The 27,431-nt window shown below is 41.9% G+C and overlaps 1 protein-coding gene across 1 annotated transcript in view; it reads right to left on the bottom strand.

Moving 5' to 3' along the window:
* Positions 1-24,992, bottom strand: part of BMX (BMX non-receptor tyrosine kinase) — a 34,208-nt gene extending 9,216 nt beyond the window's left edge. Inside the window, exons 1-12 of the mRNA XM_030552008.1 lie at positions 24,855-24,992; positions 23,726-23,830; positions 22,144-22,225; positions 20,155-20,274; positions 17,953-18,020; positions 13,732-13,910; positions 6,943-7,005; positions 5,545-5,604; positions 4,067-4,121; positions 2,793-2,872; positions 1,323-1,450; positions 971-1,045 (exon numbers count right to left, since the gene is read on the bottom strand). Of these exons, the coding sequence (XP_030407868.1) occupies positions 971-1,045; positions 1,323-1,450; positions 2,793-2,872; positions 4,067-4,121; positions 5,545-5,604; positions 6,943-7,005; positions 13,732-13,910; positions 17,953-18,020; positions 20,155-20,274; positions 22,144-22,225; positions 23,726-23,830; positions 24,855-24,992 (1,153 nt within the window). The remainder of the gene's footprint in view (positions 1-970; positions 1,046-1,322; positions 1,451-2,792; positions 2,873-4,066; positions 4,122-5,544; positions 5,605-6,942; positions 7,006-13,731; positions 13,911-17,952; positions 18,021-20,154; positions 20,275-22,143; positions 22,226-23,725; positions 23,831-24,854) is intronic.
* Between the last annotated feature and the right edge of the window lie 2,439 nt (positions 24,993-27,431).

Raw genomic sequence — 27,431 nt, 5'->3', positions numbered from 1 at the left:
TAAAAGGGCAGGAGCAGTTCTCCTGGGAGCCTTCCGCCATTTTCACCAGCTCACACAGAGGGATGCTGCTGCAGGAGCCTGATGGGGAATTGGGGACCCCTGGCCATCTGAATTCTGATGGACCCCAAAGGAGAAGTGAGTTAGTGGGGCATTGCATTCAGAATGTTCAGTGTTTTCTAAATGATCTATACCCTCTTGTCCTTTCTCTCAGAAGTAAAGAGAAGTAATGGTTTAGAATCTTGTGTAAAATCTGGCTGTGTGAGTTATGCGTAACACCTACCACGTGTCCCTGAGGGGTTAACCTGTTTACCTAGGGTGCTCACAAGGCTGGAATTCTGAGAAGCGCAGTACATAGGCTTTGGTGGGGAATTGTTAGAGTCACTCCTGGTTGCAGAGGCTAGGCAGTTGGACCACAAGGTCTCAGCTCTCAGAAGCGAGTGCTAAACAGAGGATCTTCATCTCAAGAATGTTCCTAGAGCCCCCAAGCCATATATATATATATATATATATATATATATATATATATATATATATATATATATATATATATATATATATATATATATATATATATATATATATATTGTCACATGGGCCACAGCTGTATGCTGTTTGGGCTGCAAGCGGCCTGCGAGTTTAGTACGACCACTCTACAGAAGTGGTCTCCAAGTGGGCTGCACACACCCCAGGGGGTGCACAAGAGGATCCTTGGGGGTGCTTTTTTTTCCACTTTGGCAAAAATGGTAGACCTGGCATGGCAGGGGGTGCATTCTCAAATGTTTTTACTGAGAGAAGTGAGTGATCAAAAAATTTTGGAGACCATTGCTGTAGAGGCTTAGAGGATTTGAGGATTCAGCATTGGGATCCCCTCAAAGCTGTCTGGTGAGTGTCCAGCACGGGGAGCTCAACCAGAGCTGTGACAGGTGGCAAACAGTGACAATAGTTTTAAAAGGGAAAATCATCTCCATACCATTTCCTAAGGATGCTGTCGATGGGACCTTATTTGCTTTCGTAGTCACAGCATGCCGAAGCCTTGTAATCATACCTACAAAGAAAGCCAGTTAATGATCACAGTACATGCAGCTCTCTTAAATAATAATAAAAATCCTAGGCAACTAACCCCACCACCATGAACAAATTCTCAAGATCGACACCTAAAAGAGGGATAAATCTATTCTTAGTATTTAGACTATTCAGTATGGCAAGAGATTCATCATAAATACTAGAAACCCAACAACCTGAGTCTCTCTAAATCTATCTATGATAGGAGAAAAGCACATTCAGGGTCAGCAGAAGGGGAAGAAGAGACAGAAGTGGTTTACCTGCTGAGTTATGCTGATGATAGTGAATAAGCTGGGGAACTGAATCAAAACAGTAATTTTCAGCCAGATAATATTTGTTTTCGTAGTTTGTGTGCACGTGGTAATGTTTGACAGTTCCTTTTTTATCTCTGAAAAATAGCACAAAGTATTTTTTATGTAAGAGCCTTGGCAAATGGACTCAATAAAGTCCAAGCCTTATTTAGTTAATTAAACAGGTAGTCACCAAACTCATAATGCACCATTTACAACTTTAATTATATTTTTTCTTTGCTGCTATCAGCTGTCATTTAGTTAAGGGGACTCTTTGCTTAATAAGTGGTATCTAAATACTTACTGTAGTAAAGTGGTCATGATAAAGTTAATTGGGCCACCCAGAATATTATGGGCTTGAGTGATGCTCCAGCCCTCCTTTACTTTCTGTTCTGTGTGTTCCCACTCTACTGTGGTGCAGATGAATAAAGCAGCAAGTTCCCCAGCTTGCAGTCCTGTGAGTGAAGTGTTACGTCTGTTGCACGGAGCAGTCCCTTTACAAAATTACTTGTTACAAATTTTCCATATTTCCGTAGTTTCCAATATGTAGCATTCAAAATGCTGGTCATATTTATAAGGGATATCGGCTGTCCCACTGCAGGACACTTAACTGCCTGGGGATATGAAAAAACTTCCCCCATGAAAATCATAGAACTATAGGCTTAGGGTCATCTCATAGACTCATAGACTTTAAGGTCAAAAGGGACCATTATGATCATCTAGTCTGACCTCCTGCACAATGCAGGCCACAGAATCTCACCCACCCACTCCTGAAACAAACCTCTAGCCACCCCCCAGCCCCCGCCAAGATGCAGGATTTATTGTGTCTAAATGTTATTTAATGCAAACAATGGTGGTGGGGAATCAGGGTATTATATCTTCCTCTGATGCATCTGCTATTGGACACCTCTGATTAAAGGACATTTGACTAGAAGGACCAGTGGTTTGATCCACTAAGGCAATTTTTCTGAATGTTTGCAGTTCCATTTCTAACCACTCCTTGCTTTTTCCTGCCTCTCCCAAGCTTGGTTTCTTCTCCCCACCCCATTTCTCTCTCTCTTCAGTTTCCCTCTCCTTCCAGACATTACATTAATCTCCCATACAGCCTGTACTTGGAAATGCTCCCTGTTCAGCTGGCAATGAAACAATATTTCTATCAGCTCTCCCCTACTCTCTCTCTTCCCTGCAATGAGCACATCTCTTTGTGGTGCCTTCTGTCACGATAGCACTGGACTCAGCAAAAGGGACCAGAAAAAGGGACCAAAGAGAAGGTTAAGGCACGGATGGATTTAGAGGGATAATACTGTTTAGAAGCCTGTTTTCAAACTTGCCCAAAGTTCAGTCCAGATCTGGTGAGGTAACCTTGGTATTGAATGATTCCCCCAGGAACAAACCCATGGAGTGGACAATGGAAACACAGGCAATCCTTTGAATACTCACTCAAGAGCCTTGCTGAATAGCGACACGGTGTACTTGCCCATTCGGCTTGAATTTCGAACCATAAAAGCACCTTCTTTCTCCTAATAATAATAAACAAAAAAGGAAGGAAAACATCACAAGAAACTCCCACTATTTGAGAAATATTTTGTAACTTTGCCTCGATGCATTTCCAGAATGCCTTAAACTCACAGCAGTCGTCCACTGCCTCAGTATATCTGGGTGACTAAACAGCTAGAGAGATTTTCAGTACATATTCATTTTCAGGCTATTTCTGAGTGAGAGAGGCAGCTAAATCCTACTTTTCCCCTCTTCCCCATCCCCCAACTTTGCACTATAGGTTTCTGCTTTTGAGGATGGTTTCCCAGGTAGGTGCTGAGATTCTGGTTTCCATTAGGACTTTCCTAGCAGTACATGTAGGAGCGACATTAGTCTTGTGCTCGAATTTGGTTGCTGTGTGGCTGGAACAAGACACTTACAAGTCCAGCTGTGGTCTAAGATTCAATGTTGCAAGATGCTGCGCAACCTCATGTCCCATTCAGATCAATAGGATTTCGGACTGTTCAGCCCCTGATAGAGCCATAGGTGACTAATCCTTCTACTGCCCCACCACCCCCCGGTCTTCCTAGAAATACACAGTGATTTGCCAGGATTATATTTCCTTTCTGAACCTCGGGTGCAGGCATCTGGGAAGGAAAATTGGGCCATGGATCCGTGGAGCATGGTATGAACTGCAAGTGGCTGAGCACCAATGGGACAGGCAGTACTCAAGGAGTGAGTGTCACAGGCGCTAGGAGGTGTAATAGGTAAGTGTACTAGCTGCTGACATGTCATGTCTCCGATGGAAAGGAATATGACAATGCCATTGTCCAGTCGTCTCCATTTGTGCATGTCATAGAATCCCCCCACAGTATTCTCTGACTGGCAGTCTGTGCTCCAAAAAGACCAACATTTGAAATAGCAATTTAGAGTATTGTATGTCAGGAGTGAAATCCATTGGCAAAGCTTTGGGGGGAGGGCTCTGCCTGCCCTTTGCCTAGTTTAGATTAGTGCCATTACTTAGTCACCTCTAGGGCCCTCACATTCACCCACAACCTAATTACTCTTATATCTTCATACTAAATTAATACCTATTGGTATTTCAGTTTCTACCACTCTCACCGTAATACTAAAGTTATTTGAAAGGCATCAGCACCCTCTACAGGTGAGGAGCAGCAACAATAACAATAGATTTAAGAGAGAGGTTTAAACGTACTTAATAAAGATATTCCCAGTACCTTCTGTCGTAGCAGTTGCTCTGCCTGGGCCCTGGAGATATCACCAGCATACCAACTGCAGCAAGAAATATTGTTTACAGCATGATTTCTGAATAACGGTTTGGCAAAGTAGACCAATGAAAAACCCTTACAAGATGCCTCATTTTCAAATTTGCTTTTAAAAAGGAAAAGTATCTATCTTACATAGCCCCTGCTAGTAGTAGTAGTACCTGAGCACCTTGCAGTCTTTAATGCGTTTATCCTCGCAACACCCCTGTGAGGCAGAGCAGTGCTATTATCCCCATTCTTCAGATGGGAAACTGAGGCACAGAGAGACTAAATGACTTGCCCAAAGTCACACATGAGTGTCCTAGGCTAGTTCCCTAACCACTGGACCATCCTTCCTCCCTAATATACATTTGTGAGTTATATGTGATATCTAAGGTAATAAGTGTGATCTTGAGATAGCTGGAAGTAGACAAAGATAACCTAAAAATAAATAAATATCTTCTGAATTAGCCTCCTAGACACTGAGATTCCCAGATGTTTATTCCCCATAGACAATGCCTATAAAATTACATTATTAACAACAGATCACAGGACTCTGAGGGCCACATTTCAAGAGAATGAAGTAACTGCCCACCCCTAAGTGTTTAGATGTCTAAATACCCATTTAGATGCATTATTGTGGGTAAAGTGTGAGCAAACTGTGCCTGCCAGGGGGCCTCCCTCTATCCATGAAGATTTGTCTCTTGAGACGCCACTAGCAGGTTAAGAATTGTCCATTTTCAAACACAAAGTTCCTGACCACTGTTTTTAATAAAATCTTGGATCATTAAAATTAAGCATCTGGGGTGGCCGCTGCCTCTCTACGTTCCCTGTGCAGGGGCTTCAGGTCACTGAATCCATGTAAATACCCTACTCCTCTGGCCCTCTTCACCTTGGCCTATTTGGGACCAGCGGGGCACCCTGCCATGCAGCCTTCAGAGAGTGAGGATACTTTCTTTTTTGACAACTCTGCCATGGAGAGCCCTGCATGCACCCCCACCCTGGGGGGATTTTCAGTTGAAAAGCATCAACTGTGTGTAACTCCTTCAACATTCAAACCTCTTTGTGCTAGTCAGGCTTTACCTCACATAATATGCTAATGAGCTGCATGCTCCCAAAAGAAGGAGACAGCTACTTCATACATGTTTTCAAGAGAGACTTCCCCCAGTCTTATCACAGGTGTCAGTCTTTTGTGAGCACACCCTTTTATCGGAGTATCAGACAGGCTTTTCTACAAGCGTCCCCATCTGTGGCTTTGTTGGGTGAAACCAGACTCATTCCATTGGAAGCCTATGGAAGAGTATTAATAATAAGGATGATTTGTATCACAGAAAGGTTGAGAGGAGGATAAGGGCTCTACCGTGCTAGGCACTGTGCAGACAGCTAATGGAAAGACAGTTCTTGTCCCAAAGAACTTAAGATTTACAGATGAAACCACTCCACATACTCACTCATGCTTAGTGATGCTCTCCTCATCTTCTGATGAATGGTCACTTCCACTGGAGTTTCCCCTACAAAGACGAAACACCCCATTGAAATCATGTGAATATGCAGAGCTTCCTCAAGTAAAAAGCCATATTAAATATAGTCACACTGAACTAATGCTAGGCTTGGCCGAAAGTGGATTTTTCCCCCCTTTAGACAAATCTGAGGATATATTTCATTTTCTTTCCATTTCTTTTTTGGTTTGGTGAGGGTGAAAAAAAATACACACTTTCCCATGGTACAATAGTCCAACCTCAGTTTTAGAGCTGCACCTGAATGTTGCAAATGAACATGTTGCGGGTAGAAAGTCCTTTATAAGTAGTGATGCTTTGGCTAGCTGTGCAAGGAAATTTTAACTTGAGTTTTAAAAATTATCAATTGAAAAATCAGAAGCCTGCTCAGAGGGCATTCACTAGGACTTCTGAGGAGAGCCTAACGCGGCTCCTCTCCCTTTGTGATAATATCTAGCGAGCTTGGAGAGTTAAACACTCTCTCTGCCTGTTCAGCTAAGCAGAGGGGCTGAACCTTTCTGCTGCAGTTATTATGAGGAGATTGTAATTGCCTCATTAAAGCTTACACAGAAATCCTCCAAAACCACAAAAGCTCAAAATCCTCCAATAAATGTTCTTAACATCAGGACAGAATTAAAACAGCACATGCCAAAACAAGTTACAACAAAACAAATACCTAACCCCCTCCACTTCCTAACCTCAACAACAAACCAACAATTTAGGATTCTGATTTTTACTGCATTCTACAGCATTCAGGAAATTATAGGAAATTATACGATTACATTTAAAAAAAAAAGTTGTAGGCCTGATCCAGCACTGCTTACTCAAGACAAATCTCTTTACAGTCTATGAGATTAGTTAAATGCTTTCTGCAAATACTCAGGCAAGTGCTTAATTTTATGCACAACATAAGTGTTTGCAAGATCAAGGCCAAAGATACTTAAAAAAAAGGGGGTCTGATCTGGCAGGCTTCACTTAAAATCATGTTACTTTCTATGGGACTACTCACAGGCACAATGTTACTCACATAAGTAAATGTTTGCAAGGTTGGGGCCTTAATAGTGAAGTAAGGATACTTAGGGTGAAATCCTGGCCCTGTTGAAGTCAATGGCAAAACTTCCATTGATGTCAGTGGGGCTGGTATTTCACCCATAATTTTTTTGCATTAAATACATGTACAACAAGGAGATGAAGATCTAGTCATTCCGATATCTTTCATGACATTTTATGCCAGGTACTCAGAAAGCCATAGAATAGATCATAAACCAGTGAAACATTCTGGAAATGTGGCCTGGTCTTTTCTAAAATGGTGGGCTGAAAATTTAAGCACTGAGTGGCCGGATGTTGATTTACCCAGGTTCATCATCATCTGGGGAGATCTCTTTCAGATAGGGACTTGGTGCGAAGCCTTCATTCCTGCAAATTAAACATTTCACAATTCAGTTATCTTGTATAAGTCTATCTTAAATTTGATCTTTTCAAATAGAAAATGGGATTAAACAAACTCACTCACTAACTTTTTATAGTGACAGAGAGATTTTCATGTTTAAAATATTTTAAAATAGTCCTAGTGTTTATATGCCACATAGAGGAATGGATGGGGAATTTTGTTGTTGTAGGAAATTACTTTTTAATACATTAAAACCTGTCATAGCCATTGAAATAATTTCCAATGTAGAGATCGGCTTTCTCAGTAGGAGGAGTGGAGCAGGCAGTTTATAGGTAGGGCTGCTCAGTAACATCTTGATGTACTAATGGCTGCTAGCAGAGGGTTCTCTGATCCAAAACCAATTCCAGACTTCAAAAAGTCAATGGCTGTACCAAGCACTCTCTTTCAGGGTCAACTCAGTCAAGCACCTTTATGGAGTAAAGCAGCTAGGGCTGTGAGGAGGCCACCTGAGGCACTAGACAGCATGGCAGGGCAGAGCTAAACTGACTGAGGGGCTTTTCTGATTGGAAACACAGGGCAACCGTATCAGTTGCAAGCTGTGACTGTTGGAGGGACAGAAAGACAGGACAGTAGCAGTGAATGTGACCTTAACTAAAGCAGAGAGACTGGGCTTCTTGAGCAGAGAACTCAATGGAGTGGAAGATTGCTGAGTAAGGGAACTGCCTGCTTTCTGTTTCTGCTGTGTTAACAGAAAGAGGACAATGTGGGTCCTTTTTTGTTTGTTTCTGCAAATAGAAGGTTACACCAAAAATATACCTGATTCATACTTTCAATTTCTCATCCTAATAGCAATGGCCCTCCAACGCCCTGACTCCGATTAGCCACAAAGGTCAAAGGGAAACACTATAAATAATTCTCTTTCTCGCTCTCTGCTTCTTCCCTTCAGCTCAGGATGCTGTGTCTGAGCTGTGAGAGCCCGGAGCTGATTGCATCAGATGTATACATACACCACTTAGGGCTTGGCTACACTGGCACTTTACAGCGCTGCAACTTTCGCTCTCAGGGGTGTGACAAAATACCCCTCTGAGCTAGGACCGGCACTAGGGGTTTGAGCGCCCTAGGCGCACGGCAATTTCTCCGCCCCGAGCGCTGGTCCCGCGGCTCCGGTGGAGCTGCCGCAGTCATGCCTGCGGGTGGTCCACCGAAGCCACGCGAGCAGCTGACCGTCCGCAGGCACGACTGCGGCAGCTCCACCGGAGCCGCCTGCCGCCCCCTCCGGCAAAACAACACCCACCAATTATTCTGGCGCCCTAGGCGATTGCCTAGGCTGCCTAAATGGTAGCGCCGGCCCTGCCCTGAGCGCTGCAAGATACAGCGCTGTAAAGCCTCAGTGTAATCAGTGCCGCAGCGCTGGGAGCGCGGTTCCCAGCGCTGCAAGGTACACTTGTAGAGGATGTGGTTTACGTGCAGTGCTGGGAGAGCTCTCTCCTAGCGCTGGCGCTGCGACCACACTCACACTTCCTCCCTTTGTGGACCACAAGGGACATAACCAAGAAAATCTATAGATGGGGGTGCCCAGTCATTGCAGTAAAACACTAAGGGCTTGTCTACATGGGGATTTTAATCCAGATCAAATCAAGTTAATCTGGTTTGAAAACACTTGTGTACACATGGTGCAACCATTCACTGTGTATTAATTCCTCATCTATCAGGAGTTCTGGAGTTATCCTGCCCAGTGGACTAGGTTCACTTCAAATTGTATTAGTTTGGTCTTTTGTTTGTGTGCATGCAATTGCTGCACACCACTTTTTGCATGCTTCCATTGGCAATCCCATAGTGCTTTGCAGGTTGACCATTACTGACCTGTCTGTTTACTTGTGTGCACTCCCTGCAAGTTTACAAGATGTTCCTTCCTCCTTTGAAAAGCTGGTACAGAGCCAGATTTTACTGTTTGCTCCTGGATCCCAGTGTACCATTCTGGTGATACCACTGCAATAGTGCTCCAGAAACCCACACCATGCCTCATGCAGTCCCTTGGATCTCAGCTGAGACCCTAGATTTCATCACCATCTGGGGGAGAAGTGTTGGTTCAGGAAGCTCTTTGTGGCCAGCTAGAGGAATAAGGAGTTTTTTGTGGACACTGCAAAGCAGATGTCTGTGAGGCGGCGTGAGTGGGTTGCCAACCAGTGCTGGATAGAGCAAGCAGCTCAGGAGAAAATACATTGAAATAAGGGATAAAAAGAGATAATCTGGCAGTGGACACGTGACCTGTCCATTTTTTTTAATCAGCTGGGCAAATTCTACACAATTATAACATGACCTTTCCCAGGCACTATTTGGAGCCTGCTGCCTGTGCGCTGCATTCCACCGAGGATGACCGGCTCAATCAGTTGGAGAATGAGCAGGAGGATGCCGGAGAGGAGCTGCCCTGGAAAGCCAGGATCTTTTGGGGACTCAGGATGCTGACGATGGCCAGCTGGAAAGCCAGCCCCAATCCTGACGTGCTACAATGGACCCTGACTCCTGCCTTGTATTGCCGGAACCAGAGTCCCGGCCAGAAACCCAGGCTGGGACCGAAGAATCAGATGGATCCCTTGAACCCAGATGGACCCTCCCCTCAACCTCCTTTTGCTGTTTCAAAATGGCGCATATTCCAACCCCCTGTGCCCCTTCCCATGGCAGAGTTGAATACCAAAAGCATTCATTTGTGCAAAATACCACCATTTGTTGAGACAATGGTTACAGGAAAATAACTGGAATTAGTTTTCCTGGTTCATATTAGGTAGGAGTGCAAATTGCACGAGTGGACCAGGCTGAGGTACAAATATCCTGTAACAAGCAGCTTAGTGAACAACCATAGCAGGGCCTTTCTGGTTTTGTCTGCGCTGTCTCCATGTCTGCAGGGGAGGTATAGCAGAATATAAGACTGAGAAATTGCTGAATTTTGTTGAGCATGTTATACAAAATAGTCACATGACCAGCCCCCTCCCGCCAGCATAGCTTGCAAGCCCCTTCCACTCCTGCAGCACTTCTGGGGGGTCCATCCTGATGAATAACTTCACAGTGTATCTCGTTGGTCTGCCTTTTGCCTTTTTGAATACGGACCTTCTGTGCCTCCTAGTCACGCTCTTCAACATAAGTCACTGAAAGTCAGGGCAGTCTAACAGGGATGTAGAGAGGATTACAATCTAGCTTGCCCCCTGATGCTCCCCATAGCCCTCCCTTTGCAAGGCAGATACCATAGAAACCCCTCCAGCACACGAACAAATCTGCAAAAGCAAACCTGGAACATAGCTCCGATCACCCCTCCCCTATCAACAGCCTGAAAGCAGATACAGGACACTGAAATCCAAATGCAGCCAGCACCTTCTCTCCATGCAAACCACTGCCTATCTCTCATGTTCCCCAAGAATGGGAAGAGTCTCAAGGAGGAAAAGTCACATATACAAAGAAGCTATCATGACTTGTCTGGGATATAAACAGTACACAGCTGTTTTTTTCCCCCTACGCCCACGACACGTGCAACAGCCAGACCATCAAGGCCTCTATACATTGCTGAGAGGCTGGTCAATCTGAAGGAGAGAAAAAGGAAGACTCGCAATGAGACATTAGCAGAAGACTGGCTGAGAGGTAGAGGCAGTACATGAGGACTGAGTGGGAGAAAGAAATGCAGCTCTCCCAGGAGGTAATGACAGTGGCCAAGAACAGAGACCAGAGAAAGCATGTCTGTGGCTAAGGTCAACATTGCCATGGCCAAGGAGCACATGGAAAAACACAGAGAGATGCAGAGGCAGCTCATGGATGCTATCCTGAACCAGAATGCCATCTGCAAAACATGCTCCTGCTAGGCCAGGCTCATAATTTGGGACCCTGGAAAAGGCTGGATACTGGGATCAGCAGCAATGCCTAACCTCCAGATCCCCACAGCAGGGCTGATGGCAGCTCCCATTCACTTCTCAGATCCAACCTCTGGGCACTGAGAACACTGACTCATGGGAGCTCTGCGACACCTCTGACAACTTTGAGCCATGGCACTGAACCCCAGAACTCAGAGGCAAGGTGTATTCTCGCACTGTTGCATTAATTAAAGGTTTGTGTACAGTTGATTAGCTAGTAGATTGGTTAGTTAAATACATATACATTATTTTTCCATTGGGTTTCATTAAAACCTTATTATTTGTTTTTGTTGTTGTTTCGTAATAAAAACAGTTCACAATGCATCCGTTATGAGCCATCATTGCATTTAACACAGAAAATCCTTTAAATAAAACTGAAATAATTCATAGGATTTTACATAAGTATACAGGGAACGCTACACTTCAACCACCTACACACAATCCCCCAGTGCTTGCAATGTCTGTGTCCCAGCACAACCCCCACAGGCTGCCATGTTCAGGCACAAGACTCAAAATATGAAAACAGGCATCCCTGGCAGCATTCTCCCAGCTGTTAGTGTTTTCTAGGGGATGCCCTACTGGCTGCTCCAACCTTCAAGCAAGTCTCTCCTAACACCAGCCTCCCACCCATCAGCAAGGTTCCCCCACCCTTGCTTTCACAAATATTGCACAGAAGCGTGATGTGCAGTTAGAATGCTTGGAAAAAAAGTTTCTGTAGCTTCCAACCTATTCCATAAATGGCACCATCTGCCTTTCAAATGACCGAATGCACACTCGACTCCCATTCTGCAATTACTGAGGCAATAGTTACCTCCTTCCGTCGCAGCAACCAGTGTATGGCTTCATTAGCCAGGGCATCAGGGGGTAAATCAGGTCTCCCAGAATAACCAGCCCAGCGTCCATGTTATTAATGTCCACAGTGCTTCTGAGAGGGAACAGGCTTTTCTCCATTAATATAAATGGAACTGAGTTCCAGAAGATGCTAGCATTGTGGATGCTTCCAGAGCACCCCACATTTATTTCTGTCATCCTGCCATGGGAGTCAACTTGTCCTTGGTGCAGCATGGAGAAATACCCTCTTCTGTTTATAAATTCTGCAGCCTGGCAGGGGAGGGGGCAAAAGATAGGCACATGGGTCCCATCACTTGCCCCTATACAGTTTGGGAACCGTATGCATGCAAAGCCATCAATAATCTCCTGAGCATTATCCAGCTTCATGACCTGGTTAGACAGCACCTTATCAATGGCCTAGCACAGAATGTTCCCAATGGTTGACCTCTGTATACTGAATTGGCTGGCTACAGACCAGTAACAGTCTGGGGTGGCCAATTTCCAGATGGCAACGATGACCTGCTTCTCCACCAGTGGGGCATAGCATGCTGGCACACAGTTTCTGCAGCTTTAGGGTCAGTTCCACGCAGATCTCAAAAAAGGTTCCCTATCCAGAAGTTCTATGGCCACTGCTGGTCACCTTGGCTCTGCAGAACGATCCTCTCCCACCAATCCACACCGGTTTCCTGAGCCCAGAAGTGGCACTGAATGCTGTGTAGGTGATCCAGGAACTTGCCTTCTTGTTCTAATGGCATCCTCCTGTTCTTCTACCTTGTCCTGCTGCCACAGCTGTAGAGTATCCCCTCGTTGCTCAAGGAGTTGTTGCTGATGCCATAGGATATTCTCCAGCTCCCACGTCATTCGCTTGGGTGGTGCAATGGGCGTTTGTCCGGCTCTGAGTGCTGTAATGTAGCCCAAGCGGCCTGTGCATACTCATGCTTATCACCATGGCAGTGTGGAGCATTGTGGGGTCCGTACTGGACAACAGTATTTGGGAAATGTTGTGAGCCCACCCAGAGAGGAAGTGTGGGGTGGAGACAGTGGAAACGTCATTCTTTTAAATAAAATTGAACTTGCCTGGCTTTCCACAATTCACAGCAAAAACAATCCCAGGATTCACGCTGCTCAGCAGTGAAGCACAGACATACCCCTTGGAAATACATTCCATGGGACACCTCTGGAGAATGCTATGCCCTCACTTCGCAGCAAACTGCTGCCACATGTTCACATGAAGTGAACTGAAAATGGAACAGTCGTTCCATATGCACACTGTTGGTGCAACTCACATCCTGCAAGTTACCTGATGTGCAACAAAAAGCTTTGGGTTACCCTTTCCCAACTCCCCAGCCCCATGTGGATACCCCAAAGGCAAAAAGTGCTTCTTTCCTAATAGTCTCCATTGACTCTAAAGCTGCCATTGCTATTGCAGGTACATACCAAAATAAAAACCACTAGAGACTGTTCAGATAATAGGCTGCTCAGTGATTATTGTTACTCTTGCCTGATCTGGTAACTAAAATTCTAGTTATTTCACAGAGAGGAGTGGAAGTAGGTGAGATGAAAGGAAAGATGGTGCAGGACAGATTTTTGAACAGCCTTAAGGAAAGCAACCCCCCTTCTTTGTACATATGGTTATACAGTTTGCAAATAGTGGACTTTCTGTGAGCCTTTGAAATGAAAATGATAAATCCCAAGGTGGCTTTACATTCCTCTAAATTCCATACCAACATGTTAAATACACATGCATCAGAGAGATGCTCTAAATGTCAACTATATAAGACTGTGCCAAGAGTCAGACAGGAGCTAGGACTGGAGCAAGGTAAGAGGAGAAAAGTATGGAGGAGTGTAGAGAAAATTAAGGCTCATGAGATCAGCTGGAGCAAGTTTAAAGAGCCACCAGGGTAGTTCTTAATTGGATCTTGGAATGCACCAGTGCCAGCAGGGTTGTTTAAGGATAGGGTGTGATGTGGAATGAGGGTCATAACTGAACAAATATTCTCAATTGAGTGTGCAAAGTAAACTTACCCTTCCATGTCTCTTACTTGCCACCAGTCAGGATCCTCTTCTTTCAGAACATAATACTTGCTGTTCCTGACAAGCTGGATATCAGCGTTTCCTTTGGCTTCATAGTCATACTCTGCCACAGTGATCTTCAGCGAGGGTTTACTAGATGCTAGAACTGGAGGCAGACTGTCATGCTTCAGCTTTTGAAGGCAGAGGAAATAAAACTACAATGAAGTGCATCGCAGTAGAAAATCATTTTTAGCATTTATATTGCAGTTTGCATCTTCAGTGAGCTCTGTGACTGCAAAGAAATTAATGCAAGCTAACTAGAAATGCATGGTGTGCTGAAGTATTTTTTTCCTTCATCTGTTTTGTAATACATTCCAACAGCTGTAGTCCAATATAAATAATGAAATACAAACCAAACTCTGTTACAATAATATTCAAGGTTTGGTCCTCCTCTAATATATGTGGAGTTGTGTGTTTTGTGAAATTAGCAACAGCACAGACCTTATGTTACAAGAGCCAGGGAGCATGGTTTTGTACTATAGCTGAGAACAGGAGTCAGCCCAGAGGGTTAAAATTACACCAGAAGAGGTAAGGGCATTCTCAACTAAAGCTAACAATTTGTGAGCTCACAATGAGCTCAAACTGAAAAGGTTACATGCTGCAGGTGGCTCAGCAAGAGGATGAATTTACATAAAAGGGAAAGGTAATAGGATTAACTGATATTTACACCAGGGGTACATCTGCACTGCAAAAATAGGTGTGTTCCTAACTCAGGTTAGCTGACTTGGGTTAAAATAGCAATGAAAACATGGGAATTTGGCATTTAACTTGGGTTAGCAGCTCAAGTTCAAGCCTATAGGTTACCCTGGGGCTGAACTCAAGGTACTAAAGCAAGTTAAAAACACACCTTTTTTTGCAATGTAGACATACTTGTAGTGTGATTGTGAGTCATGAAGTGTAAGTACCTTCCACCATATGTAAATGTGCTGATAGCAGACTGTACCAAAAGACTCTGCTGTAATATTATACAATAGCACGTTGCATTTTTAAAAAATGTGCCCTAGATCAATAAGAAGTATAATAGTCACCATTAAAAATGAAATCAGTATTAGCCAACTGTTACTGCACGGCGGTGTCTGTTATTTCTTTTTCTGAACACGGTATAGAAGATATGGATATGTCAGATAACCAAGGCTGATTATTTTTCATGGAATAAAATGGGAGGAGTCAGGGCTTTGTCATAGCAGGAAATGCAAATATTGGATTAAAAGAGGAAAGTCATGGCACACACTTATTTTGCTTAATATTAACTCGTCCATCATATGGAATTATGAAAAAGTCAAATAATTGTTTAAAACTAGGCAATAACAAGCAGCTTAAAAGAATTAAAAACTTTTAGTCAAATACAGTGGGCATGTATAGAGCTAAGCTTGTAAAAATTCCCAGAGGAGTCCTGGCTTAGTGGTGGGCTGGTTGGGATTATAAAAGTTCTGAATTTTTGTTTAAAAATATCCTGTAAGTCGCAGTTCCAGTCTCGGAAGGCCTGGCCACCACAAACATATAGATTTGCAGGTAATATACCACCCTGAGCCCTAGTCGCCTTTCAGTGACGTCAGTAAGAGTTTTTCTGTTGACTTTAATAGCAGTAGGAATGAGGCCTAAAGATAACATTTTCAGAATGCCCAAGTCCCGTTGACTTTCAATGAGACTTAGGCACCTATATGCCTGCCACTTTTGGTTACCAGCTTGGATTTGATGTGGAGAGCAGCACTGTGGATAAGTTCAATTTTCCCCAGAGGGATCATGTGTGTTTGTGTGTGTAAGAGAGAGAGAGAGAGAGAGAGAGAGAGAGAGAGAGAGAGAGAGAGAGAGAGGCAGGCTAGAATCCTCAAACTAAGGCCACAGAGTAATTAATAGTGAAACTCCTCAATGGCTATGGAAGCAACCTCAGCGAAGCAGGAAGGGGGTAAGGGGAATGACTGGAGTGAGGGCTAGGACTGGCCCATGGATCTGTCCCTGCCCACCAGCTAGGAGGTGTGAGGGGGCAGGAGAGAAACAGCAAAGGATACAAATAGGGTGCAGGGGACTAACAGACATGAAAAGCTGCCTCTCACGGTAGGAAATAACTGCTGCTCCCAAAGAGTCAGGAAACTCTCTGGCGGCTCCTGTGAAGACACATTCATGCCCATTAATCCGGCTCATGGTCCCCAACTCCCATATTTGCTCCTGGAGTAGCCTCTTCTGTCAGGCCCCAGCATAAGAGGGCAGAGATATGATGTTGGTCTGAGGAAAAGGGACTCCAGAGACCCAGGGAGATGGGCAGAAGGACTGCACAAAGAACAACCTGGACAGGGAAAAGGGAGACAGAGTCGCCAGAGATTTGGAGGGAGGATGACAGGAGGGACATGATCCAACAGAGACTTGGAAGGAAGGTTAGGAGATTATGATGTTGGGTATGTTGATCAATTTGAATGGGTGCTAAACGGGGCAAAGGCAAAAAGAAGAAAGTTATTCAAAGTTGTGTTGGGGGCTTGCACTAATAGTTGCTGGACTAAGTAGATGCTGCTCCCTGTCATTTGATAACTTCTGTAGTCCTGACCTGTGCCTTATGACTGGGGCCAGGAAATAAAGTTGCTTTGTCTCTGACAAGCCCTCCCTGCTTTTTAAATTTCCCTTTCAAAACAGCTCCTTGATAATCAGCTGGGAAGTCCTAATATGAGTCAGTGTATTCAATGGCTGATTTGCATGACTGATCATCTCTTTAGATAAACAAAATTCTTTGACAGGCATCAGGGAGGATGGCCTACAGCATTTGAAACTTGTCTCACTATCCTCAAACTTCATTATCAGAACCAGTGTCAAAAGCCCATTTGCTCAGTTATAAATGCTTTCCAAGTCCCTACTCACACAAACATACTTAACCCAGTGTTGCCAATTCTATGATTTTTATCATGAGCCTTGTGATATTTGGTATGTTTCTTAAATCCCCTGCTGCTGGAGTCATGTTATTATGTGAGAATCTCAGCTTTCATTTTAAAAAAAGTTTCTAGCACTTGCGGTTGCAGGGAAAAGCTGGAAACTGTGACCTGAGTGTATCCTGAAGATTAAAAAGCCAGAAGGTAAATAAAGAGAACCCCAAAAGTATTTTTTGAAAAATCTCATTATTTTAAAGCCGTTGTTGTGATTTTTTTATTTTGGGGGGGGAGCTGAAAGAAGAATTTTGAATCCCTGACATTGGCAGTACTGTGAGCCACCTCTTAGATCTATGACATATAACTGAGCTCTTAGTCCCAAGCCCTCTCCCTAGTTCCAAGCCTGAGTGACTTGTCTGGACACAGAAGCATTCAGTGGAGATAACCCCAATCCCCGGCCATGGAACAACAGTGAAGCGGCACTGCATTCACTACCTGGGCCTAAGTTCTGGAGTGACCTCCATGGATCTTGTGCTCTACAGGGAGGAAAGGACCAGAGAATCAGTGAAGCAGCAGATCCTCCATCCCCATCATGACTCTTGTCTCTGACAACCACCCCCTTCCCTCTAACATGCCTCTGTACATGACTATAACAGAAGCCTCCATGGAGGTGGACTCTGTGGCTGGCAGAGATTGCACAATTCCTATATAGACACATGTAATCCTGCCCTATCCCCAATACAGGGGAACTGCAGCACTTCCACTCTGTAGGAGGCCCTCTGCACCTGCTGGTATAGGAAGGATTTGGACTCTAGATAAACAATTTTGGGCCCAGACCTGCTCTCACTGAAGCCTGTGGGGTAAAATTCCCATTGACTTTAATGGAAACAGGCACATAAAAGCAAATCTGTTCAAACAACTTCACAAGAAGCAGAGGTTTGCTATGGCCCAAACTGACATCTACACACTGCAATGCATTGAAACTATCTGAGACTTTCCCAGCTTTGCAGGCACTCCTGCACGACAGCCCAGAGGTGAGTGTGGGCAGGGTGAGGAATGAGTGGAGAAAGGGTGGAACTGGAAGACTAATAAGCGTACCCTCCTGTCCTTCCCCGGGCTGTGCTGGTGGCCACTAAGGATATTGATGCTACTCAGTAATTAGATTGGAGTAGCTTCCGTTGAACAGTTGGCTGGGGGAGAAGCTTCCCCAATCCTTCTCCAATGGATCTCTCCATCATTTATTTGGGCTGGATGCTAGGGAATAGATTTGCCCCCATAAGCAGAGATCATTGTAGGCAGATACTAAAAGTTTGTCACCTACCAGTTTCCCAGGGACAGGAGGCAGTGGTTTCATAGAGCTGGTTCTGCTAGGTAGACTCATATCTATAACTGGGGGAAAGAAAAAATATCACAAGGAATTTACTGCATGACTCCAAGGCCGTGCGTGCAATAGGGGTTTTCCACTTATGTAGCTCCACTAGTGGCAGTAGTGGTGGGATTACTAGAGGAGACACAGCCCTGGTGATCACCAATGTTTTACCTCCACATTGGGTTAACGTGCTTTAGGTAATGTGATAGTTACTATGTTGGAGGCTGCCTGGGATTGTCCCTCCTCTAGCCCTCTCACACTGTTGCTATCACTAGTACAGCTGCATCATCAACAATAGATGTTTTTCTGAAGAAAATTTAGAGGAGACACAACACCCTCTTGCATTCTGTAGTATTTCAGACAGAAACAAAGTATTTGATACATGGTGACCCTATTTTTGGGAAGGTTTTCTTTTTCTACCTACTACTGTGTGTAGAAGTCCAGTGACAACCAAACAGTTACTTGTGGCAGTGTGTGGGTTTTATAGCATTATTTGCATATATCATATTTGGTTTGGAAGTTACATAAGGCCATTCAAATGACAAAAAAACAACTGGCAACTCTAAAATAGTAGGGTATTGTTTAGTGTTCCTCCACTGTGTCCATACATAGGACATTGATGTTACTACTAAATAGTGCAGCTACATTTTCAAAAGGGGCCTCTATATTTTCACTTGGAATCTCACATATATAAATTGGATTCTTAGGTGTTTGGGCTTCCATTTCAAATGTGTCCCTTAATTATGGGTTGGCTGTCATTTTGAAACATTAACCGTCTTGAACAACTGGGGCCTGATTATCAGAGGAGTTGAGCACTCTCAATGTCAATGGGAACTGCAAGAGTTCAACACCTTTGAAAAATCAGGCTTTTGATATCCCAAGTGAAGCTCCCAAACCGGAGGCACCCCAAACAAGTGTCCACTTTCAAAAAAATGTAAGCCTCAACTATCCAATGTGCATGCAATAATGTGGGGCGGGGGGGGGGGGGGCGAACAGGGGGATGGGCAAGATGCTTACTAATACGTAGATCCTGGCATGCATCCATTTTGAAAATTAACTCCTCAGGTTCTTTATGGTGACTAATAAATGAGCTAAGTAGTTGTGTTTAATTTCCAGTCCAGTATTTTAAAAATGTATATTTAAATCAAAAAACATTAAGTATATAAAATACTCCTTCATTCAGTAAATACATTGTTCCAACATACTGCAGGAGTTTGCTACTTGGATATACCATGTTTGTTTTTAAATGATGCACAGGAAAGAAATGCACAAATGCTCTATGAGGTTCTGGAATGTGTATTTGAAACAACTGCTCCCTAGAACCATTTTGTGGAGTAATTTGACTGGAAATTTTCCCTAACTAAACTTGCTCCTCAGCACAGTACGTTTTATAAAATTAAAATGATTTTTCAGCTAGTCTTTTGATTCCCCTATTCTTATTGTAATCCTATTTCTTATAAATTCACATTCCACTAGGGTGATCAGACAGCAAGTATGAAAAATTGGGAGAGAGTGTGGGGGGTAATAGGTGCCCATATAAGAAAAAGCCCCGAATATCAGGACTGTCCCTATAAAATTGGGACATCTGGTCACCCTACATTCCACAGAGTAACAAAAACAGACTTGTGGAGGAGAATATAGCATTGTTTAGAAAAGCAGCCACTATAAATATGAATATAATGAAAAAATCAGTTTTACTTTGGATTAATTATAAAGTTAAATTCTTTATAACTGACACACAAATGTTGCTAGAGATTATTTGGCTGTTTGGGTGCAGCCATAAAGACAAGTTCTGATATTTTTTTCTCCCACTCCCATAACAACAGCAACAACAACTCAGCATACTAAGTCAAAGGAGTAAGGAGAACGGATTTCTATTTGGTGCATTTCGGAGGTACAGTAAAAAATTGTCATGATTTCAGCATGGGTATTTCACATGCTATATTATTTTCCCCTAGCCATATTATCAAACTACATAGTACAATTGCAGTGCTGTTAAAATAAGTTAAGAACAAACAACAAGAGGAATAATTGACCAGATTTTTATATTTACCACCATTGACTACAATTATCCTTGTAGATTTACCAATATCATGAAAAGCACCATTAAGACTAACATATCAAAAAGCAAATACAAACAAAATGGCTCATTACATTTCTCCCAGATGGTACATCCAGGGGCTGCTTTACATGCCTGGTTGCAGCACAGAAACTTCCCATTGGTAAAGAATTCTTTGTGATACTTGTTTAGTAAATCAGGATTGTCTTTAATCTCTGGAGAGCACAGGCGGGGAAGAAGAAAAAAAAGAACTTTAAAAGGTTTGCTGGTAGCATGTTTTCAGTAAGTAATATACACTGATACAATAAAAGAACTCAGTAAATGTGAATCAAGATCATGGAGGAGATGTGCATTTTATAAAGACTTAAAGACTTTGCTAGACTATCCTAAAGCCCATTTAACTGTGTTCAAAAATCTAATAAAATATTTTATATATCAAAAATATGAAGAGTGATTTATTTCTAATTCATATTATAGAAATAAACTAGACAAACTATAGGTGTTCAGTACACCAAATGGCAAATTTCAGTACAAAACTGACCTGTTAAAGGAATGTCCAGTTAAAATGCAACACTTCCTATTTCTCAAACCTCTTAAATAAACATTTGTTACTTGTATATAAAAAAAATCCAGTATTCTTTAGAAATGTCCCAAAACGGTATAATTGGCAATAGTGACACTGTAGTTTTTTGAATCAGAGTTGTAGTATTTGTTTTAAAAGATAATGAAATGAATAATTTTAAAAGTTTAGGGCGAGTTTATAAATGATTTCTTGAAGTTAGGCTCCTAAATCCCTGATTCGGCACTTGAATTTACAGCCTGGTTTTCAAAAATGTTGCGCACCCAGAAGCATAGGAGCTGATGCATGATTGTTCAAAATCTTGGCCACAGAATTTTGTTCCTTGTATTTACAGCTAAACCTTATTTTAAAAGTTCCTTAGAAAATTTAGTAATCACTTTGCTATAATGCACATCACAAGATTTAGGCAATATTTCCCTGAACAAGTGGTATTCCTCACATACTCTTTTTAAAAAACATATCTTGTTTGAATAGCACTTTTATTAACATGTTCAGCTGAGAATATTGGACCAAATCCTGAGGTCCTAAGGTCAGATCTTTCTCCCATCAGGAAAAAGACAATTTAGGGGACAATAAGCCCCATGAAGAAACAAATCCTGGAGTTTCCATCACATAATTCTGTTGGGTGAATGGAATGAGCAGACGAGTCAGCTGCCAAAAACTCAATCTGCCAGAGATCAGGGCCATAAATGGGGACGTCTTTATGCCTCCAAACTGTCTACTGGTTTCTTGTGGTTCTTCCTTATTCCCTTGCCAGTCTGCATCCCTGCTGGGTTTCAAAACCAAATTTTTCTTCAGAAGAATTATTCAAAAGAATATGTCCCTGGTTTCTAGAAGAAAAAATGTACATAGCCTATTGGAGCCTCCCACTGCTGCCCAGATCATCCAGGGACAATGTTGCAGCAGTAGTTAATATATCTTCACTTCCATGTAGGGAAGGAGAGAGCCACACACTCAAAGTCATCTCCACCCATGGGCCCACAAGGGACAACTGCGGGGATAAACAGGGCCTGACCCAAAGTCCATTAAAGTAAATGGAAAGGCTCCTGTTGACTTTAATGGGTGCTACTGCAATGCGTAGTATGTGGACGGACTCCCCCTCCCCATAGGAGTCCTATTGATTTCACTGTGGTTTACGGGGCCCAGCACTCTGCCTACACACTACTTATTGCATGGACGGAGCCTTGCTCAGTTAAAGACCATGGAAAGAATCACAATAAACTAAGTAAAGACTAGAGCTGGTGGGGAAATGCTGGCAGGGAAATGCTGTGAATTTTTTCCTCTCACCGTTTTTCATTGAAATTTTTGTAATGTTCTCATCCACTCCAGTCCTGTTGCATGGAGGAGTGAGGCTGAGGCTGAAAATGGCTGACAAAACCATTGCATTAAAATGAGAAACTAGATTCATCTACTCCCCTTATTCACATGATTTCTCTGAAAATCCAATCTTTCCCCCGCATGTTAAAAAAATGTTGCTTCACAAGATGGCAAAAGCAAATGTTACCTTTATGTAAAGCTTTCAGCCACTGGTTTCGGCTCTTTTCATTTGCTGCAAAGACATAGAGAAGACCATCCTTGTATACAATCTAAAGAGGCGAGGAAACAATTCATATTAGTTATCCTGTTCTCAAAGTTCATTAGCATTTTTTTTTAAATAAAGACCTAGAGTAACAAAGAAACAAAGAAGTAAAGGACTTAGGAACCCAAATATCAAGCACTGCAGGCCTGTTCACGCCAAAATGCATGCAGCCCAGGCACGGTTGCCAATGTTAGTTCGATGTATTCCTGGAAATTTCATCGCATGACATAATTTTTAATTAAAGATTAATCTTTAATTCCTGGAGACTCCAGGCGAATCCTGGATGGTTGACCACCCTAAACCCAGGACAGTGATGAGCCAGAACAGAATTAAATAGTTATACTCCCATTTCACATGAAAGTGAGCTTGCATTGTGGGCCTGAACCAATCCTGCTTCCAGTGGCAAAACTCCCTTTGGCATTAGTAGGAGAACAATAAACCCCTAAATTCAGTAACTTGCACATTCTCATTGGAACAGGGAAGTACAGTATGTACCTTTAATTCCTTTCCCACCCTCTCTCCTCCATATTTGAGTGTATTAGGTGCTCATGAGAGTAACAAACTAATTTAATATAAAAATACTATTTAATGAGGGTTGGGGGTATTCAATCTGAGGTAAGTCAGACAGTGATAACACTGCTGCCATCTCTTGGGGTTAACCCTAGGGGTAACAATTGTTGGGTGGCAGTTAATTAATGAATTCCTCTGCTGCCCAGATCACGTACCCTTTCCAAGGTACCGTTGCCTATTTTAGATTATAGCACCCTACCCTCGGCAGAAAGGGAAGTTGCAGCTGCTTTGCACTATTGTATACTCTTCTCCTCATGGACTCTCTGCCTCCAGAACTCTCTGCTCTGGCATAGGCTTTGGAATGATAATTAACACATACAGTACAAATAACAGCAAAGTCAAAATTATGGCTTCTGCAGTATATATGACTTCGCTTACATGCACATATGTAGTATTGGTATTACTGTATATGTTGATAAAGATAAGGTTTAATAGAGATGTGCAGTTTGGATGAGGTACAATTGCTGAGGGAACCTTAACTTTGAATTTCTGGACTCTTGTGCATTTAAATGGTCAACCTATAGTTTCAATATCAAAAGGCCAAATTCTGCACTTTTTTTTGCTACTAAAGTGAAAGGCGGTCAGGTGGGGAAGGTTAAAAAGAGAAAATGAATTGTGATTAGTAATGCACAACAAAATAAACATATTTAATATTCAGATAAATGCACCATTCTTGTATGTGTATATGATCACACCAAAATAAATAAACTATTATACACACATGAATGCACAGACAGGTCCTGATCCAAATTCTGCTGTAGTCAATGAAAGGACTCCCGTTGATTTTGATGGTCTTTGAGTCAGGTTTATAGTAATAAGGATTCATTTCCAACCTGCTGTAAGTTTTTCTAACAGTCAGCAGTGACACAAGCCCTTATTTGTCCTAAAAATAATGGTTTACCACACTAAAGATCAGTTTTGTATTTTGTGATCTTACCTGAAATGGATATTGTCTCTCCAAAGGTGCCTGTTCCTCCTGATTCACTGTCTCAACACATCGAATTTTCTTAATGTCAATTGATCCTTTTTTGCTTCCTTTTTTCTAAGAATAAAAGCCGAAGCAAGACTACTCATCATTCTAAACACAAGACTATTGTCCTCAAATCAAAAATACTTTATGGTCACGACAAGTCTTATAAAGCCACACTTAATTTAAGTTGTGTGCAATTGCACACTTCGGATTGGGTAAGGTAGAGTTTCACTTTTGTTAAACTGTTTGGAAAAGACATTGAAAACTTATCCTGCAAACCATACACTGACAAAACTCCCTGTGAAGTGAAGGTTCAAAAGACAACAGGATGGGCCCTATGTCTGGTACATGAACTTTGGTATTACAATGCAAAAGCAGAGATGGAGGATATAAAATCAAAAGTCTCTAATGGGAAATGGGAGTCTGATTTTGTATTATATTATTTTGTTAAGATACTGGCACCGATCCTGCCACCCTTATTCAGACAAGGAGTTGTAACTCACAGGAGTTATCCAAATGTGCTCTCAGGAGTGCAGATGGTAATAATGTATTTTAGTCGCTTCAGAGTTATATCTGAATGCACAAAAGAGGCCACTGTGCTGAAAGTACTGATCATTTTTCGATATACAATCACTTTTTAAAATACAATTATACTTTAGGCTTTTAGTTTATATCAGTTATGGTCCAAATTCTGCTCTGAGCTATCTCCTGTATAAATGACTTCCAAACCAATGCCAGATATATAACTCACCACAGAGACCCTGATTCAGGAAAACATCCCTATTCCAGGCATGTGCTTAACTTTAGGCATGTGCCTAAGTCCCATTGATGTTGACGAGATTTAAGCATATGCCTAAGATTAAGCATGATTAAGTTCTGTCCTGAATAGGGGTGGACTTACACACAGTCTTAAGTGCTGTCCTGAATCAAAGCCAGATTTTGGTCCCGTACCATTTTTAAATCCCACTTGGAACAAAATATATCACTACCCCTACTATATGATATCTAATCAAAGCACAGTGAGGAAGAAGATCCAGAGGCATAAACTTACTTTAGAAAAATATGTACCTCTGTAGTTAAGAAAATGATTTCTCACCTCTTTGTCATATTCATAGTAAGAGAGGTTTGTTTTTGTGAGAACAAACAGCCGTTCTTTGTAATTAATTGGTGAAATTTTTTTCTTCTGTTGTGACTTCTTTAAAAGAAGCTCCTCTAGAATTGATTCCTGCTCCATTTTATTGCCCTAAAAATTGGAAATAGTCATTTTAACAATAATAGTTGTTAAAAGATTAGCAAAGACAGCTATGTCCTTTACTAATGGATTGTCAAGCATGTTATAAAATGAATTTAAGACATATTTATTGCATGTTCTAACAAGCTGTTACAAAGAGTGTATTTTATATTTTATAAACAGCTGTGAGTGGTTAGTTTTTCTACTCAGACAAAAATAAACATGTTATAGGAATTTAAAATTTAAGGTAAAACTGTAGCTCCAACTAAGACATTTTCAGTTCTTTTGTTGCCTGGGAATTTCTCCCTTTAAAGTCTTGCACTGTCTGGCAAGGAATTGAAGCTATATTAAGCACAAATGTATCATATCAGAGACATAGGAAGAAAGTAATTATAGCAACAAACACACAATCCTTCATATCACAGATGAGAAAAAGCATAATTGATCACAGTGTTTCCTGGACTGGTAATTTCTAATTTCTTTCTTTGCACTGAAAGAAACATATGGATATGAAACAGAACCATTCAAGTAAAGAAATGTAAAAAAGTGAAAATATTATTAGATGATTATTAATATGTATTAATCCTGTTATTAATTATGCAATAGCAAGTGAAAAGATGAGCGAAGACCCTTTGGTTTTTAAAACTATTTGGATTTAAGGTTACTTACATGGGTGTTGCACTTACAAGAGGAATTATGTCCTTTGTCTTTTGTTTGTTTGGCGCTCCAAAGGGAAGTGTCCTGCTGACTTATTCTCCATCACGTCCTTATCAAACCTGGAGCGTTTATCAGAAAAAGGATATTTGCATGCCACTCATCACACCCATTCTGTCAGAACACATATAGCTGTGTTTTCTGTGTTAGCATATATTTTGCACAATTCCATTTTTAGCCTTGATACATTTGAGTCAAGGGGGTTTATGGCCTCTGAACAATTCCCTGTAGTGTCAGCAATCAAGATACTGCAACATTATGCTAGTGTATTATAAAAGGAAGAGCAGCTAGTGTGTTTTTGTTGTCTAGTCTCATGAAAAGGATCGGAAGCTGTGAGCGGGGGAAAGCATGGGCTGTTATAGCAGGGATAAGGGGAGACAAGAAAGAACATAGAGGGGAAATCAGATCAGTATATTTTATGTCTATATACTAATGCAAGAAGTATGGGGAATAAGCAGGAAGAACTTGAAATGCTAGTTATTAACACAGCTATGACACAGCTGGCATCACAGAGACTTGGTGGAATAATACACATGACTGGAATATTGGTATAAAAGGGTACAGCTAGTACAGGAAGGATGGGCAAGGAAAAAAAGGAGGAAGTGTTGCCTTATATGTTAAAAATGTACACATTTGGACTGAGGTTGAGATGGAAATAGGAGACAGACTTGTTTAAAGGCTCTAGGTAGGATAAAAGAGTTAAAAACAAGGGTGCTGTCATGGTTGGGGGTCTACTACAGGCTCCCTAACCAGGAAGAAGAGGTGGATGAGGCTTTTTTAAACAACTAACAAAATTATCCAAAGCACAGGACTTGGTGGTGATGGGGGACTTCAACTACCCAGACATCAGTTAGGACAATAACACAGCAGGGTACAGACTATCCAACAAGTTCTTGGAATGTACTGGAGACAATTTTTTATTTCATAAAATGGAGAAAGCTACTAGAGGAGAGGCTGTTCTAGATTTGATTTCAACAAATAGGAAGGAACTGGTTGAGAATTTGAAAGTGGAAGCAGCTTAGATGATAGTGATCATGAGATGGTAGAGTTCATGATTCTAAGGAATGGTAGGAGGGAAAACAGCACAATAAAGATAATGGATTTCAAGAAGGCAGACTTTAGCAAATGCAGGGAGTCGGCATATAAGATCCCATGGGAAGCAAGTCTAAGGAAAAAACAGTTCAAGAGAGTTGGCAATTTTCAAAGAGACATTATTAAGAGCACAAGAGCAAACTATCCCACTGTGTAGGAAAGATAGGAGGTATGGCAAGAGACCACCCTGGCTTAACAAGGAGTTCTTCAATGTTCTGAAACTCAAAAAACAGCCCTACAAGAAGTGGAAACTAGTTCAAATTATAAATGATGAACATAAACAAATAACACAAGTATGTAGGGACAAAATTAGAAAGGCTAAAGCACAAAACAAGATCACATTAGCTAGAGACATAAAGAGTAACAAGAAAACATTCTACAAATACATTAGAAGCAAGAGAAAGACTAAGGACAGGGTAGGCCTATTACTAAATGAGGAGGGGAAAACAATAACAGAAAATGTGGAAATGGAAAAAAGTGTTAAATTACATTTTTGTTTTGGTTTTCATGAAAAAGATTAGTAGTGATTGGACGTCTAACATAGTGAATGCCAGTGAAAATGGGGTAGATTCAGAGGCTACAATAGGGAAAGAGCAAGTTAAAAATAACTTAGACAAATAAGATGTCTTCAAGTCA

Source organism: Gopherus evgoodei, chromosome 1, assembly GCF_007399415.2.
Source record: "Gopherus evgoodei ecotype Sinaloan lineage chromosome 1, rGopEvg1_v1.p, whole genome shotgun sequence".
NCBI classification, from domain to species: domain Eukaryota; kingdom Metazoa; phylum Chordata; order Testudines; family Testudinidae; genus Gopherus; species Gopherus evgoodei.
This window is presented reverse-complemented; position numbering and strand designations above follow the sequence as displayed.